At 45.5% G+C, this 16,857-nt stretch overlaps 1 protein-coding gene across 1 annotated transcript; it reads left to right on the forward strand.

Moving 5' to 3' along the window:
* The first annotated feature begins 1,565 nt into the window (after window positions 1–1,565).
* LOC112612128 (pregnancy-specific beta-1-glycoprotein 2-like) lies at window positions 1,566–16,084 on the forward strand. The gene is given in 6 exon segments (XM_025366256.1): window positions 1,566–1,817; window positions 3,036–3,395; window positions 9,037–9,315; window positions 12,707–12,961; window positions 14,045–14,128; window positions 15,997–16,084. Coding segments are annotated over 5 exon segments (1,002 nt in total). The 5' UTR covers window positions 1,566–1,753; the 3' UTR covers window positions 14,089–14,128; window positions 15,997–16,084.
* The last annotated feature ends 773 nt before the right edge of the window (window positions 16,085–16,857 follow it).

Here is a 16,857-nt window from a genome sequence, read left to right on the forward strand (position 1 = left end):
ATTGACACCTTAAAAAATGAATGCCAAGGCAGCATGACACTATGAGCACTCATGACATCCAGGGACACCAGAAGGGTGTATTATTGCTCTTTGATCCCAGAACAGAACTCAACCCCACCCGCCTTCTCAGGTGTGAGCAACGTCCACGGAGTAAGTCGGGATGAATCTCTCCAGCTCTGAACCCCTGCTGTGTCCCAGGCACGCGGCGCCACACTGTGCGCTTTCCCCTCGTGACCTCCCTCCATCCTCATCAACTCTTTCTGTCACTGCTCCCTAAATGCCCACCCCTGCTCCATCTGTCCTGTACTCTGGGGCATCCCAGGCCAAACCTAGCGCTGACACAGAACAGCGGCTGCCTGAGGGCTCACAGCCTCCCCGGGAATCAGTCAGGCACCCTGTGACCTGCCTGCCCACTGCAACCCGTAGGGCTCAGAGCCCATGTGATGGTCAGACAAGGCACCATCCAGGATGTGGCCACCTACCCCTGGCTGTCCCTTGGGAAGACAGACTTCTCCTGTGTCCCTGCCAGGAGAAGGGGGTATTATTGCTTGTTGCGCCCAGAACACAACACATCCCCCAACCGCCCTCTCAGGTGTGAGCAGCGTCCCTCCAGACAGGCTCTCTGGCGACTGCCTGTTCCTCCTCTACAGAGAGCAGGTTGGCCAGGTCAAAACCCTCAGGACAGACCCCTGGGTATGTCAGCACATGGAGGGCTGAGCCCATCATGACCACGGAGTAAGTCGGGATGAATCTATCCAGCTCTGAACCCCTGCTCTGTCCCAGGCTCTCCTTCCGGTGTCTCAATGAGCTATGTTCCACGGGGTTCCTGGGTAATTCCCCAATTCCTCCTGCACCACCACAAGGAAGGTGTAATCACAGGACAATCAGCTGGGCAGAGAAGAGAGGATACCAAAGATGGTCAGGAAGAAAGGAGAAACCCTGAACCCCAGCTCAGCCACCAGTCCCCAGGGAGCAATAGAGTGACTGAGAACTGTCCTTTGACCATGGGACTCACAGCCCCCACTGAGCAACCAGCACAGGCCTCTCCTCCCAAAAGGCATGAGAGATTCACCCTGCACACCTCCAGGAAGGACAGTCTCCTCTGGGACACCAAGGTCCTGAATGTCCATCCTTGGAAGCTGCAGCCAAGCTAGACACAATTAAAGAAAGGAAGGGTCTCTGTCACCAGGCAACACACAGCTCACCCACAGCACAATGGGGTGTCCCTGTAACAGGGATCTGGCGCAGCTCCAGCCTTCTGCACTGAAGGGGAGAGCCAGATGGGGATGAAAGAGGGCAAAGGGGAAGAAAGTGCACACTGACCCAGAACCATGGAGACAGCAGGAGGCTGAGGCCCAGGACTGTGCTTGCCCAACCTACAGGGCATGTGTGTGACTGTGTGTGTCCATGTGCATCTCTTTTGTGTGTGTGTTTGTGTTTCTGCACATAGTGTGTGCCAAGGTTTGGTGACAGAATCACTGCTGAAAAAGGCGGAGGCCTCCACAATTCCCAGGGACCTGACACACACACAAAAGGTAAAAGAGAAGGCGGGACTAGGAGGGAGGAGTGAGAGGGGAGGGGACAGACAGGTGTCCTGGGCACAGACCCCGCCCATGAGCCAGAGAAGTGCTCCTGCCCCGGGAAGAGGCTCAGCACAGAAGGAGGAAGGACAGCACAGCTGACAGCCGTGCTCAGAAAGTTTCTGGATCCCAGGCTCATCTCCACAGAGGAGAACACACAGGCCGCACTGGCCATGGGACCCCTCTCAGTCCCTCCCTGCACACTGCACATCACCTGGAAGCAGCTCCTGCTCACAGGTGAGGAGAGAACTTCCTGGGACAGAACAGGAGGAGGAAGCAGAATGATTGGATGGGGTCTCTTGGAAGGATGGGGTTCTAAAAAACAAAAGGAGTCAGCACTTTGGGAGGCTGAGGTGGGTGGATCATGAGGGCAGGAGTTCAAGAGCAGTCTGCTCAATACAGTGAAGCCCTGTCTCTACTAAAAATGCAAAAAATTAACCAGGCGTGGTGGTGTGCTCCTGTAATCCTAGCTACTTGGGAGGCTGAGGCAGGACATTTGTATGAACCTGGGAGGCAGAGGTTGCAGTGAGTGTAGATTGCGCCACCGCATGCCAGCCTGGGTGACCATATGAGACTCTGTCTCACAAAAAAAAAAAAAAAAAAAAAAAAACCCAGAAAAAAATGCAGGAAAGAAGGCTCTGTTGGAGCCTGCATAGGGGAATATATACCAGAGAGGGACAGGGGTCAAAACAGGAAAATCACATTGAACTGGAATTGGTAAGAGGTAGGAAAATCTCAAGTGTTCTATTTTCCTGGTTAGTTATCACTGGCCACCACTTTTTGAAAAATGATAATAATACCTATTGTCAGATGACACTTCAAATGAAAATATAAGCAGGGCATGAAACACTGTCCTCAGCCAAAAACCTCAACAATTGGGGAAAGAGAAAAAAAACCACCAGGCATGGAGGACCCTGGGAACTCTCACATGTACAGGAGTCTGCCTCCTGTCCGAGGCACTGGGGTGCAACCTAGATCAAAAGTCCTTGTCCTCAGGAAACTCATGCTCTCATGGGAAGCAAGATAGACAGACAAAGAGATCTAGAATGTGAGGTCAGATGTTAATAAGAGCTCCGAAGGGAGCAGAGCAGAAAAAGATCAGAAAGGGAAGACCCAGTGTCTCTGAAGGAGGTGTTAGGAAAGAAGTCTAAGGATGCCCTGATGTGAGCAGGACCTGAGGGCAGTGTGGAGGGAGCCGTGCAGACCTCTGGGGAAGAGGATTCCAAACAGAAAAATGCCAAGGTTGGAAGTGTTGAAGGAATGAGGGTCGTACTGCTGACTTTGACCCAGTGGGACAGTTTGAAACACACACACACAGAAAAGGGGTGTGTGTGTGTGTGTGTGTGTGTGTTTTCAAGGCTGATGATTGAAGAGATCTTCTCAGGTTCCAGGGCCCCATCTTTTCACCCCAATACATAGGTCTCAATATTGACTGATGCTCTCTCCACCTCCTAGCATCACTTTTCATCTTCTGGAACCCACCTATCGCGGCCCAAGTCACGATTGAAGCTCAGCCAACCGAAGTTTCTGAGGGGAAGGATGTTCTTCTACTTGTCCACAATTTGCCCCAGAATCCTACTGGCTACATCTGGTACAAAGGGCAAATAACGGATAGCCACAATTACATTACATCATATGTAATAGACACTGAAATGATTATATTTGGGCCTGCATACAGTGGACGAGAAACAGTATATTCCAATGCATCCCTGCTGATCCAGAATGTCACCCGGAAGGACACAGGATCCTACACCATACAAATCATAAAGCGAGGTGATAGCACTAAAGGAGTAACTGGACATTACACCTTATACCGTGAGTGATTCCACATGATCCCTGGGTGTTGGGGGTTGGGGGTCACTTCTACTTTGCACACACAGGATGGTCAGGCTTAACTCTGCCTGTGTCCCTCTCTGCATTATGTCCCATGTTGGGGTTTTGGCATTTAGTGCAGGACACACACAGAGGAGACAAACTTCAACAGATCAGAATTCCTTTCCTGCCTCCAGACCCTGCAGACACTTGCTGCACAGGAAGGACAGTGTGATGGGGGAGGTGCGCAGCAGGAGGAGATCAGTCTCAGCTAAGCACTTCATGCCCTCTTCATAAACTTGACCCTGAGAAAGACCCTGGAGAACTGAGTAGGGCTTTGCCTAAGAGGCCCCCTAAGATACTCCCAGAGAAGCTCAGCCCAAGAAGCCTCAACCCCAGACCCCTGTCCCTAAATCCTTACTCCAGATAAAGCTGAGGAGCCTGTGCCATGGCTGGGTTGTGGCTGGGCTTACTGGCACCGGTGATTTACCAGCTGTCTGAGGACTGTGTCTCCTGGAGCTGCTCACCAGCCAGGGCTCAGCCCTCAGAGCCTCATCTGGGCAAGGACAGAGCTTTCTTCACCTGACACTCAGAGTGGAGAGGACAGAAAGACAAGCTTTGTAGGCCATCAGCCAATGGCTTTGTGAGGCTTAGGACACTCCATAGAAAGTCTAATGTCCCCAGAAGCAGAAACAGAAGAGAGAAAATGTACCTGGCAGCAGCTTGTCCACAGGGATCTGACCTAAAGGTGCTCTCTCATGGAAGTGAATAATAATAAATGCTGTTTGTGTGAACACCTCCACTGTGCCAAGCATTAGGTCAGGTGACTGTGAAAAATCTACAATTTATTCACAGATAGCATGAAAACCCACAGTCCATTTCCCATTTGGCTTATTTGAGTGAGAGAAAACCGAGGCACAAGAAGTCACAGTCACTGAACCACAGTCACACAAACACAAAAGGCAGATCAGGGTCACATGAGGTCTGTCTGCAGCCACAGGCCCATCCTTTTCTCCACTAGAAGTGATGAATTATTGGGTTCCAAGGACCCCATAGTCATTTATTGGCTCAAATCCTCTCTTCTTAGACATCCAAACCTCAGAGGAGTGAGAGCAAATGGTCAGCTGATTAGTCTGTGCTTCAGAGCTAAATCACCTGCCTCAACTGTCAGAATCAGTGCAAAAAATGTCCAGGCCTCCCCCGCATATCTTAACCCCTATCCCTGAACCTGAAATCCTGTGTTTCCCAAAGTGTCCATGTCACTGGCATGACAAGATAAAGGAGAGGACCTTGTTTTCATTCCCCACTCACACACTGCAACAGCACAGGCCCAGTGAGAGACACACACTCAGGAGCTCTCACATAACAAATGAAGGAATTGAATGAAGAAATGAATGATCCATAACCTCTTTAGGGACTGGATCGTGGATGCAGAATCCTACGAAGTTCTAGCCACACCTGTCCCTTGTTCTTCACAGGCTGACAAGCATGTTTCATCCCCCCACTATTCTTGTCCCTAATGCCACCCCACCTAATATAACTCTGAAGCTCCTTGGCCACTGGAGGGCTTTCAGGGCTCCCTTGTCCTGGACTCTTGAGCTGGGGCACCTAGTCCCTGTGGTCTCTGAAGTCACTGTAGGCCCAATTGTTTCTGCCATACTGCCTCTGCCTCTCTCTGCTTCTCTGTGTCCCTCATCTTCCTCCCATTTCATTCTAACTGGCAAGCCCTGTCCTGCACAGCTTCTTCCTCCACTTCTTGGCTTTCCCCAGATAATCCTTCTAACTAGGCTGACTGCTCTGTTACCTTCCTGCTAACACTGTGGCCTGGCCCACCTCCCAGGAAATAGGAAAGGTACAGAAATCACCTGGAGTTTCGACTCCTGCCAGGCTTCCTCTCGAGCCAATGTCCCCAGGTCACTAAGAGAATGAGCTTCCACTGTATCCCCATCCAGGGCTCTGTCCCTTTGTGAGGCTGTTCTGTGGACAAGACTGTGGGACAGGGATAGGTAGCTCCTCCATCCACTCTTGTAATTCCCAAACAAGTTCTTCTGGCCTCCTGCACAAAAAAAAAAACACAATTTATCCCGATGGTGATTTGCAGTAAAGAAAGATTTTAATGACTCCAAGTCTGCCAAATAGGAGGACGGAGGTATATTATTACTCAAATCAGCCTCCCTAGTGGATCAGGGGTTAGAGATTTTCAAGGATAGTTTCAGGGGCACAGGACTAAAAAATGGGTACTGCTGACTGTTTCAGGATGAAATCATGCGGGCGGAGGGAAATGATCTGTTTCTGCTTGAATCTGCCTCTAGGTGGGGACCACGTGACTGGTTGAGCCATTAGTCATGGGTATGGATGAGGTCAGCTCTTTGCCAGAAGGCAAAGAATGAGAAACATCTCAAAAGACCAACCTCAGGTTATACAATAGTGATGTTATCTATAGGAGTAATTAGTTACAAATTTTGAAAACTCTGGCCAAATGACATTTGAGCAGTGTTTATAGAAACTATGCCTCCATTTTAGCAGAATTCACTTCCCTCCTATAGTCCTACTCTCATGGTCTTTCACCAGTTTTACAAAGGTAATCCCTGGGCAAAAGAAGGGTATTAGTGTTATGGAGGAACTAGTATTATTCTTGCTTCAAAGTTAAGATATAAACTAAATTCCTCCCATGGTTAGCCTGGCCTATGTCCAGGAATGAATGAGGACAGCCAGCCTGAGACTAGATGCCAGATGGATTCAGCCATGATAGTTTGCTATCACTGTTGTAAACTTTGCACTGACTCACCAGGCTGTCAGTTGTTGGACAGGCCTGCGGTGCCCAAAGCCCATGGGCTCATTTCACCCATTTCACTCGTGACTCCATCCTCAATCTACCATGGAGTTCACATTCTCCAGTCACTTCCTAGAAATTTCTGGTTTCCTTTCAGGCATATTACAAGCTTGAAATTTGTCACTCGGTTCTAACAGTAAGTAAAAACCTGACCAAACTCAAAAGTCAGCAACTCGTTAAAATCCCTAAGAGATTAGCCTGGCACAGTGGTTCACGACAGTAATCCCAGCACTTTGGGAGGCTGAGGCGGGCAGATCATGAGATCAGGAGATCGAGACCATCCTGGCTAACACAGTGAAAGCCAGTCTCTACTAAAAATACAAAAAATTAGCCGGGTGTGGTGGCGGGAGACTGTAGTCCCAGCTACTCAGGAGGCTGAGGCAGGAGAATGGGGTGAACCCGGGAGGCGGAGCTTACAGTGAGCCAAGATAGTGCCAGTGCACTCCAGCCTCAGCAACAGAGCGAGACTCCGTCTCAGAAAAAAAAAAAGTGCTGTTAGAGAAATGAAGAATGCTTTTGATGCTTCCTGGTAGAATGCACACAGCTCAGGAAGGAATCCCTAGCTTGAGGATGTGACAATAGAAACTTCCAAAACTGAAACAGGGAAGTTCAAAAAGAATGGAGGGAAAAAAAGTGGAACAACATATTCAACTTCATATTTAATATTTTGTATTGACAATAGCAATTTTTCAATTTTGTAGTTGTGGGACAACTACCAAGGCTGTAACATACACATAATGGGAATACTGATGGTTTCGGGGACCTGTTGGAGGTGGTCAGGTGGCTGCTACCTGATAGTTTTATGGCCTGTGCTACAAACAATTGTTTCATCCTTAGGATGCCATTTTCATAAGTTGGGGTTCTTCATGTGGGGGACACACGAGCTATTGGCTTCTCACTTAGACTCTTCCTAATTCACACAAACTGAAACTCTAGTTGTATTTCCTGAGGTTAACAGAAAATGAAAAAAGCATTTCACATACCTGTTTTGGGCTCCTTCAAATTTTTCCTAACTCTGCACAGAAATTAGAAACAGGGAGTTCTTTCTATATTTACTAACATAACACACATCACTTCTTTTAATTTGGCATCATTCGTCTCTTTATGTAATTGACACACTGACTAGTTCTGTCCTTTAAACGGGACTCTCTCTACTTAAGGACTTGCTAATTTCAAATCACCTTTGGCATCTTTCTTTGAGCATAATGTGATTCTGCTGAATTCACCCCACACCTAAACCTTAATTGGGTATCAAGAGAAATACTACTACCAGCAATTGATCTTAGATGTTTGGACCATCCGTAACAATTTCCACTTATGACAACCTTCAATGTTTCCTCCAAATTTTGCTGTTGTTGTTGTTACTGGAGTCAGAACATAGCATGACGTCTAAATTCCTGAGAACTTTTTATGGGAAAATTACAGTATTACAAATTGAGCATCCCAAATCCAGAAATCCAAATTCTGAAATGCTCCAAAATCTAACCCTTCTGACCACTGATGTGATGCTAAAAAGAAGTGCTCACTGGAGCATTTTGGATTTTAAATTTTTCAGATGTGGGATGCTAAACCAGTACATCTACTGCAAATATTCCAAAATTAAAAAGAAGTTAGAAATACAAAACACTTGGTTTTAAGCTTTCTACATAAGGAACACTTTATCTGTATGAACTATAGGCATGAAGCTGCACAGGAGAGCTCTAGATCCTCCTCATCCTGCATAACTGAAACCGCACAGCCACGGAACAATGCCCTATTCCCCCAACCCTAGCTCCTGGAAACTACTATTCTACTCTCTGACTCACTCTGGAATCCACTGAGATGAGGTACATAGAGTAGTCAAACTCAAAGAATCAGAGAGTAGAATGTCTAATGAGAGAAAGTATCTGCAAGACTTCTTCCCAAATATTGGTCTAATAGTCATCAAAGACATACGGACCATGAGGGCCAGACTTCCATCATCAGTTCATGCTCGCTCTTTCAACCAATCAGTTCTGCATTTGCAAACATCCACATGTATTTCTAGAAAGATCCACATGGTCCTCACCTGCCCCCTACAGGGAGAAGGGAGCATCATGGACCCAGAACATGGAACATGGTCTTGGTCCAAAGCTATCAGCTCTTGCCTGTCCCCTTCACTCTTTGTAGGTCATTCCTTGGACTCTGCTCTATCTTTAGAGGTCACTGGCTCAAGTCAGTCACTATGAGACAGCTGGGAAAACTGCCCCACCTTGTAGCTCCACTCCCTGATGACTGAACTGACCTCCAAGCTTGACTCTGGTCTCCCCTGTGTTATTTCTGCTGAAGTACCCAGTCCCAGGCCAGGCTTCCCAGTACCCAAAGGGTTTAAGGACATTGGAAGTTCCATCATCCATCTCTAGGATGTCCTTGGAAGGGGAAGCTGCAGAGAAAGCATACCTTGGGGGGCAAAGTAAGACTGAAACGAAGAAGATTCCAGCACTGCATGCTCCAGCTGAGGACCACAGGGTGGGCCAGGCGGGCAGTTGGAGAGGGAGAGACTCAGAGAGGCACCAGGGGCTGTGACTGCTGGTCCCATGTTTTTTCATGGCCCAATGTTGCTGCTCAATTCACACTTGGGAAAGTCTGTGCTTCTAACACATAAAGCAGGTAGCCTCACAATCTCTGAGCCCTCAGATTGCCATGCATCTGTCTTGTAACACACACAACTGCCATGGGCTTTTAGGGACTTGGACATGCTGAGTGGTGGGAAATGCCAACTCTGATTGAAAAATGTCTTAGGAGGAATCAAAGGTGCCACACAGGGCAATCTTCTCTCTGTTATCTCCACAGTGGAGACTCCCAAGCCCTCCATCTCCAGCAGCAACTTAAACCCCAGGGAGGCCACGGAGACCGTGATCTTATCCTGTGATCCTGACACTCAGAACGCAAGCTACCTGTGATGGATAAATGGCCAGAGCCTCCCTATCAGTCCCAGGTTGCAGCTGTCCGAAAACAACAGGACCCTCGTTCTATTTGGTGTCACACAGTATACTGCAGGACCCTATGAATGTGAAGTGAAGAGCCCAGTGAGTTCCAGCCGCAGTGACCCAGTCACCCTGAATCTCATCTGTGAGTATCTTCTGTTCCTCTGTGTGCCAGGCTGCCATCCCAAATACACATGGCCAGAGGCCAGGCCTCCCAGTCCCTCTCAGGTGCAAGGACACAGACCTTTACCCATGGACATCAAGGCTGGCCATGACTACTAAGGGTAGGCTTAGGCTTGATCAACAATGGGAGAGAAGAGGCTGCTCCTGTCATGGTAGACTCAGGGTCCACAGCTTATGATGAGGGAAACAGGTCAATGTCTCGGGGTCCAGATCAGTCAACACAGCAGGGATTTGACCGGGACTTCAGTGTTGTGACTTAGCTCAGAGGGTCACTCTGGTCCTTCCACAGACCCGAATTTTCCCTTCCCTCTGACAACATCACCTGTGACTTTATTCTCTTTGCTCCAGATGGTCTGAATACCCCCACCATGTCTTCTTCATACACCTATTACCATACAGGGAAAGTCCCCAAGCTATCCTGCCTCACAGACTCTCACTCACTGGCAGAGCTTTCTTGCTTGATTGATGGGAAGTTCCAGCAATCAGCACAAGTGTTCTTTATCCCCCAAATCACTAAAACATATGGAGCGGTCTATGTCTGTTTCATGCATAATTCAGCCACTAGTGGAACAAATCACATAATCAAGAGGATCATAGTCCCTGGTAAGTGGATCCCTGGAGCATTGCCAATATGTTTTCCAGTGAAGTCTCTCTGGCTATTAGGGAAGAGCCAACTGCCCTCTGCAAAGGGAGAGGGAAAATCAAAAACCCAGGACAGGGAATATGTTTCTGCTCCAAAACCACCAGCTTTTGCCTGTACCCTTCACTCCTTCTACATCATTCTTTAGACTATACAGTAACAATGAACAATCTGAAAGAAAATTAAGAAAAGAATTTCCATTCACATTAACATCAAAAGGAATAAAATATTTTGGAATAAGTTTAACCTAAAAGGTCTACGGGTTATACCTTGAAAACTACAAAACATTACCGTAAGAAATTAAAGACAACATCAATATATGGAAAGACAATTCATTCTCACTGATTGGAAGAATCAATATTGTTAGGAAGACAATATTACTCAAAGTGAGCTGCAGATTGAACGCAAACCCTACCAGAATCCCAGTAACATTTTTTGCAGAATTACAAAAATCTGTTCAAAATTTGACCTGACTGGCTCTTATTGATGACTGCCACAACAGAGACACTGAGGAAAAGATGCAACCATGAAAAGGTGGAAAATTTTGATGACATAGAAGATAGCAATCATTATTTCTCACATCCCAAAGCCTTCAAAAATATACAAGTGCAGCATGGCCAGTATGCAACTGACCAAAAACTAATCACCAAGCAAGAAATATAGTGAGAGAAAAAAAAAAAGAGCAAGAATGTATTTGGCCTATCACCTCCCACTTTTGCATACTAATCTGATGCTGAAAAGAAATGCTCACTGGAGCATTTTAGATTTTGAATCTTTCAGATTTGGGATGCTAAATCAGTAAGTATGTGACAAATATTTCAGAATCAAAAAATGTCAGAAATTCAAGGCACTTATTGCCCTAAGTCTTATGCATAAGAAATACTCAATCTGTGTGAACTGTAGGCATCAAGCTGTACAGCGGATCTCTAGAACCTCCCCGTCTTGCATAACTGAAACTGCACACACATGAACAACTTCTGATTCTCCCCACTCCCAGCTCCTGGCAACCACCAGTCTCTTCTCAGATTCACTCTGGAATCCACTTCCATGTGGTCCCTAGATTAGTCAAACCCATGGAATCGGAGCGTAGAGTGTACAATGAAAGAAAATATTTGCAAAACTTCTCCCAAAATTTGTCTCATATCCATCAAACACACATGGTCCATGAGGACCAGATATCCAGGAGTTAACTCCCACCCTTTCCCCAAGTCAGTTCTGCATTTGCAAATGTCCACATGTATTTCTGGAAGGATCCACATAGTCCTCACCTGTCCTCTGCAGAAGGAGAGGAAACATAAAGGACCCAGAACATGGAATGTGGTTCTGCTCCAAAGCCACCAGCTCTTGCCTGTCCCCTTCACTCTTTCTAGATCATTCCTTGCACTCTGCTCTATCCTTGGAGGTCACTGGCTCAAGAAAGTCATCATGAAACACCTGCAGAAAACTGCCCCACCTTGTGCCTCCACTGCCTGATGACTGAACTGACCTCCAGGCTTGACTCTGGTCTCCCCTGTCTTATTTCTGCTGAAATATCCAGTCCCAGGCCAGGCTGCTCAGTATCTTCAGGGTTTCAGGGCAATGGGAAGTCCCATTATTACTCATCTCTAGAATGTCCTTGGAAATGGAAGCTGCAGAGAAATCACATCTAAGAGGGCAAAGTAGGATGGAATTTGGAAGGGGCCCAGCAGTTGCACATTCCAGGTAAGGAACCCAAGGTGATCCAGTCAGTCAACTGATTAGGGAGAGACTGGAAGGTGTAACAGGGGCTGTGGCTCCCACTGATGTGTCTGTCCATGACCCAACACTGCTGCTCAATTCACACTTGAGAAAGTCTATGCTCCCTAAGACAGAGCAGGCGGCCGCACAGTCTTTGAGCGCTTAGATCATCATGCATCTGTCTTGTGACACACACACCAGCTATTGACTTTCAAGGACTCAGGTGGGCTTAGAGGTGGGAGATGCTAACTCTGATTGAAGGATGCCTGTGGAGGAATCAAAGGTGCCACACAGGACAATCTTCTCTCTGTTATCTGCCCAGGGGAGCTTCTCAAGCCTACATCACCAGCAACAACTTCAGCCCCATGGAGAATAAGAATGTTGTAGCCTTAACCTGTGAACCTAAGACTCAGGGCTACATCTACATGTGGTAGTTAAATAGTCAGAGACTCCCGGTCAGTCTCAGGCTAGAGCAACCCAGTAAAAACAGGATCCTCATTCTAGCCAATGTCATGAGAAATGACACAGGTCCCTATGAATGTGAAATATGGGACCGAGTTTGTAGCATCTGCAGTGACCCAGTCACCCTGGATGTCCTTTGTATCTTTGGTTCCTCTGTGGACCAGGCCACCAGCAAAAATCCAAATGACCAGAGGCCAGGCATCTCAGTCTCTCTCACGTCCAAGTACAGATACTTTTATTTCTGGACACCAGGGCTGGCCATGACTCCCTGCCCTGGGAAAACTTGGCTAGGCACAGCCTTAAGCAAGAATATAAAGGGAGGGGCTGCTCTTGTCATGGGAGACTTGGGGTCTACAGCCTGTGATGGCAGAAACACGTGAATACCTCATGCCTCGGCTCAGTGAACACAGAAGAGGTTTGGCTGGGCCTTGAGGGTGTGTCTTGGCTCAGAGGGACACTGGAGTCCCTTTAAGAGATCAGGAGCATCCCCTTTCCTCAGACGACATCACCTGTGGCTTTATTCTCTTTACACCAGATGGTCCACACGACCCCAGCATTTTCTCTCCATTCACCAATTACCGTTCAGGAGAAAACCTCTTCTTGTCCTGCTTCGCGGACTCTAACCCACCGGCAGAGTATACTTGGACGATTAATGGGAAGTTTCTGCAATCAGGACAAGAGCTCTCTATCCCCAAAATTACTACAAAGCATACCGGGATCTATGGTTGCTCTGCTCGTAACTCAGTCACTGGCAAGGAACGTTCCACATTCCAGAAGATCAAAGTCTCTCGTAAGTGGATCCCTGCATCATTGGCAATAGGGTTTTAGGTTTTACTAGCCATATGACACCAGGAAAGTTGTTACACTACTCTAAGCTTCTGTCTTTTCATCGGCAAAATGGAAATAATGTCTACCTGACAGGATTATTTTGTGAATTAAATAAGGTACAGGTAAAGTATTTAGCACAGGGCCTGGCACATAGGACGTGCCCCTCAACAGTACCTATTTCCATATATATATATATATAGAAAAAGAGGTAACATATAAAACACTAGGACATGGTTACTGACTACTTGTGGGAGAGAAAGAAAAAAATACTAAGTGCAAACAATCAATCCTGGTATGTTAGTTTTTACCAACTGAGACGCATCCAGGATGGGATTAGACATATAATTAATCAGGGAAGACACATGTGAGGGAATGTGGGGCAGGCATGAAGGTAGTATGGGAGAACCCACAGACCCCTATGCAAAGCTGACTCTTGTGAAAAAGAAAGAGAAAGAGGTTTTAGGTATCAATGCAGTTCTAAAAGAGTTTTTGCAAGGCTGATGTGAAGTCCTCCAACCAGCCACCCATTAAAGTTAAAGAGAGCCTGACAGAACTAGGCTTGCTTTCATGCCCTTGCTGGGAGCCTGTGGGAAGGAAGCTTTCTGTGCAAAGGAGGTGGTGTATTTGAAATGTACTGACCTGGGCCTTCTGTCAATCATGTCCCTGCCATGGAGACCTAACAGGGTCTCATTCATGGTTGCCACCACAGAGACACTGAGAAAAAGATGCAACCATGAAAAGGTGGAAAGGTGGAAAGTTCTACTGACATAGAAAATAGCGACTAGCCTTTCTCCCATCTGAAAGCTTTTGGAAATATCTGAGTGCAGTAGAGAATTGACAGAGGACTGATCAAAAACCTAGAAATATGGTGAGAGGGGATAAAAACTGCAAGAATATAATCATCTCCCATCAACTTTCCAACAGAAATAATACATTTCTTGAAGAAACATTTATAGAGTACCTCATGTCACATGCTGGTTCCTGAGGTTCACCCCTGTAAAATAACATCATCTCCATTCCTTCTTTTCTTTTCTTTCCATGACAGCTCCTTTAAGAAGAGGACATCTATCCTGGCATTATTCGACATAGCAGCCGTGATGTCATTTCTGTATTTCAGGAAGTCTGGCAGGTATGATGGCCTTTTCTCCTGTCCTGTATCCTGCAGGGCTGACTGCCATGCTTGGGAGAGGGAAAAGACTTATTTGCCTGTATCTGGACTGGATCTCCGCCTTCCTCCACTGAACTCCTGCTTCTCAGCACTAATTCCTGCAGTTCCCTTTCTCCCTGGCCTTTATGCTGCCTGTACCCCAATGCCTTTCATACTTAATTATCTCCGGCTTCTGCTTTTTTGTTGCTCAGATTCAAATGAGAAACACAATTTCATATTGTGAAACCCTTTTCATTATTTTTAACATCTCTCAACAGTGTAATTCTTTCCATTCCCATAAAGCTCAACCACTTCTTAAAGTATTGCTTGACTTCTTATCTCCAGACTTTGAAACCTTCCTTGCGTATGACTCCCTCATTACCTTTCTAAAATCTAGTTAATTCACTTAATCAAGAATCTCCACTGTCTACTCTAGTCTATTTGGTAAGCTCAAATTGCTTCTATTTACCAATTCTTCTCAATTCCTTTACCTCTAGTTCCTAGTATAATTCCTCCGTCCTAATTAGAACTGTCTTCCTACCCATCCCTGCCACTTCACCTATATAGACATAAAATTCTTAGTTTCAAAGCTATGCCTAAAAACAGGGTGAACTCCCCTCCACCATCTTCACTACAGATGTAACCACACCCTTCATCACAAGCAATCTCTGACCTCCTGGAGAACAAAGACTTTAGAATCAGCCTGTGAACCTGAGACTCAGAACAAAACCTATGTGTGCTTGAGACCTTTTCCTGATGACCAATTCACAAGTTCAGAAAAGATACAGAAATGAAGAAGGCAACGTCCCTACCCCAGGGGACATAAAGCCTAAGACAGAAAGTGACACCTGAAAATAATCATGATACCAAAATAGAAAAAAAGTGAAGGCCACAAGAAATCAGAGAAATCTGATGGGAAACATAGCTACACATTGGAATCAATGGAAAACATTTTTAAATGTGAATGCTCAAGCCCCACCCATGAGTTCCAGTTTAAAGGTCTGGAGAGGGACCCAGACATTGGTAATTTTTAAGTCTTCCCTGACACTACTAACGTGTAATGAGGATGGAGAACTCTTGTTGTAATAGGTAGAATTTAAAACTAAATCAATGATTTTCAGCTAGAAGAACTAGAATTACCTAAGGACCTTTTTGAACATACATGAGACTATATGTTTTTGGCCCTAACTATTAATGGGCTACACCAAGAACTCAGTAATCCTGTTGGGAAACAGAAGATGAATGGACAAGTCACCTTATTTGATATATTAAAATATATATAAAGCATTTTCAAATGAGTGATAAGTGATGCTAAACCTTCTCTAAATAACATTTATGGGAATGTTAATAATATGAGTATTCTAGGCTGGGCGCAATGGCTCAGGTCTGTAATCCCAGCACTTTGGGAGGCCGAGGCCGGCAGATCATGAGGACAGGAGATCGAGACGATCCTGGCCAACACGGTGAAACACCGTCTCTACTAAAAACACAAAAACAAAATTAGCGGGGTGTGATGGGAGGCGCCTGAAGTCCCAGGTACTCCGGAGACTGAGGTAGGAGAATGGCGTGAAGGTGGAAGTTGGAGCTTGCAGTGAGCAGAGATTCTGCCACTGCACTCCAGTCTGGTCGACAGAGCGAGATTCCATCTCAAAAAAAAAATTAAAATATTTTTTTAAAAATGGGTTCTAAAAACTGTATGAAATTTCTGGAAATCGAATATGTTAGCAGTCATAGTGTCATATGCCACAGAAGTAACTAGATTTCTCTGTGAGCTGTGTCTTTACCATAATAAACCTAATAAAATTCTCAGATTTTTAACCATGGTCCTTTTAAATCTTTGTCATTCCCAGACAGTTGCTTTGGTTCTTCCTCGAGGTATTTACAGTCAGCTACAGTACAAAATTGCTTTTTTTCAAGGAGATATATGGAAAAGACTCTGACAACGACTCTTGAGTACAAGTTTCTGATAACGTCAAGATCATACCCCTGGACTCTCTGAAAACTTTCAAAATTTTGACGAACAGGCTGATACTTTCATGAAATTCAAGACAAAGAAGAAAAAACACCACAGTTTTATTGCACTAAATAATCGAAAGGAAAATGTTTTCATAATTTTTTATTTGAAAATGTGCTGATTCTTTGAATGTTTTATTCTCCAGATTTATGAACTTTCTCTTTTAAGCTATTTATACCTTACAGCAATTTGGTAAAGTATACTTTTGTAAACAAAAATTGAAACATTTATTTTTACTCCCAATCTGAGTGCCTCAGAATTGGGAAACTACTCATAAGTATTCATACGCTTAGGGTAATAAAGTTATTTGCATAAGTTCAGTAAGAATCTACTCTCTTTATAACAGGACACATTTGAAAACATTGGTTATGTTACCAAGGCTTTGACTGGGATGTTGTATTTGAGAATATACATAGAATAAACCCATAGGGAATGCAGGCAAAGTCTGAAGTTGGCCTTGGTTTGGCTTCCTAGTCTCAAGAGGTTTTTGAAAGTTTAATCTGAGGGTCTTATAAAACTTCTAACAAAGCAAAGTTTAAAAAGATCCTCTATGATCGATTGCTACTCTTGCTGCACTTAGGTAAAAAATCTAGGCAAGTTCGGTGAGACTCAACCTATTTTGCAAACAAATTCATCCTACTGGAATTATCATTGACAAAAATAGAGAGCCCTATATAGAGAAAAATTATGTTGAAAA

Source organism: Theropithecus gelada, chromosome 19 (genome assembly GCF_003255815.1).
Source record: "Theropithecus gelada isolate Dixy chromosome 19, Tgel_1.0, whole genome shotgun sequence".
Taxonomy (NCBI): domain Eukaryota; kingdom Metazoa; phylum Chordata; class Mammalia; order Primates; family Cercopithecidae; genus Theropithecus; species Theropithecus gelada.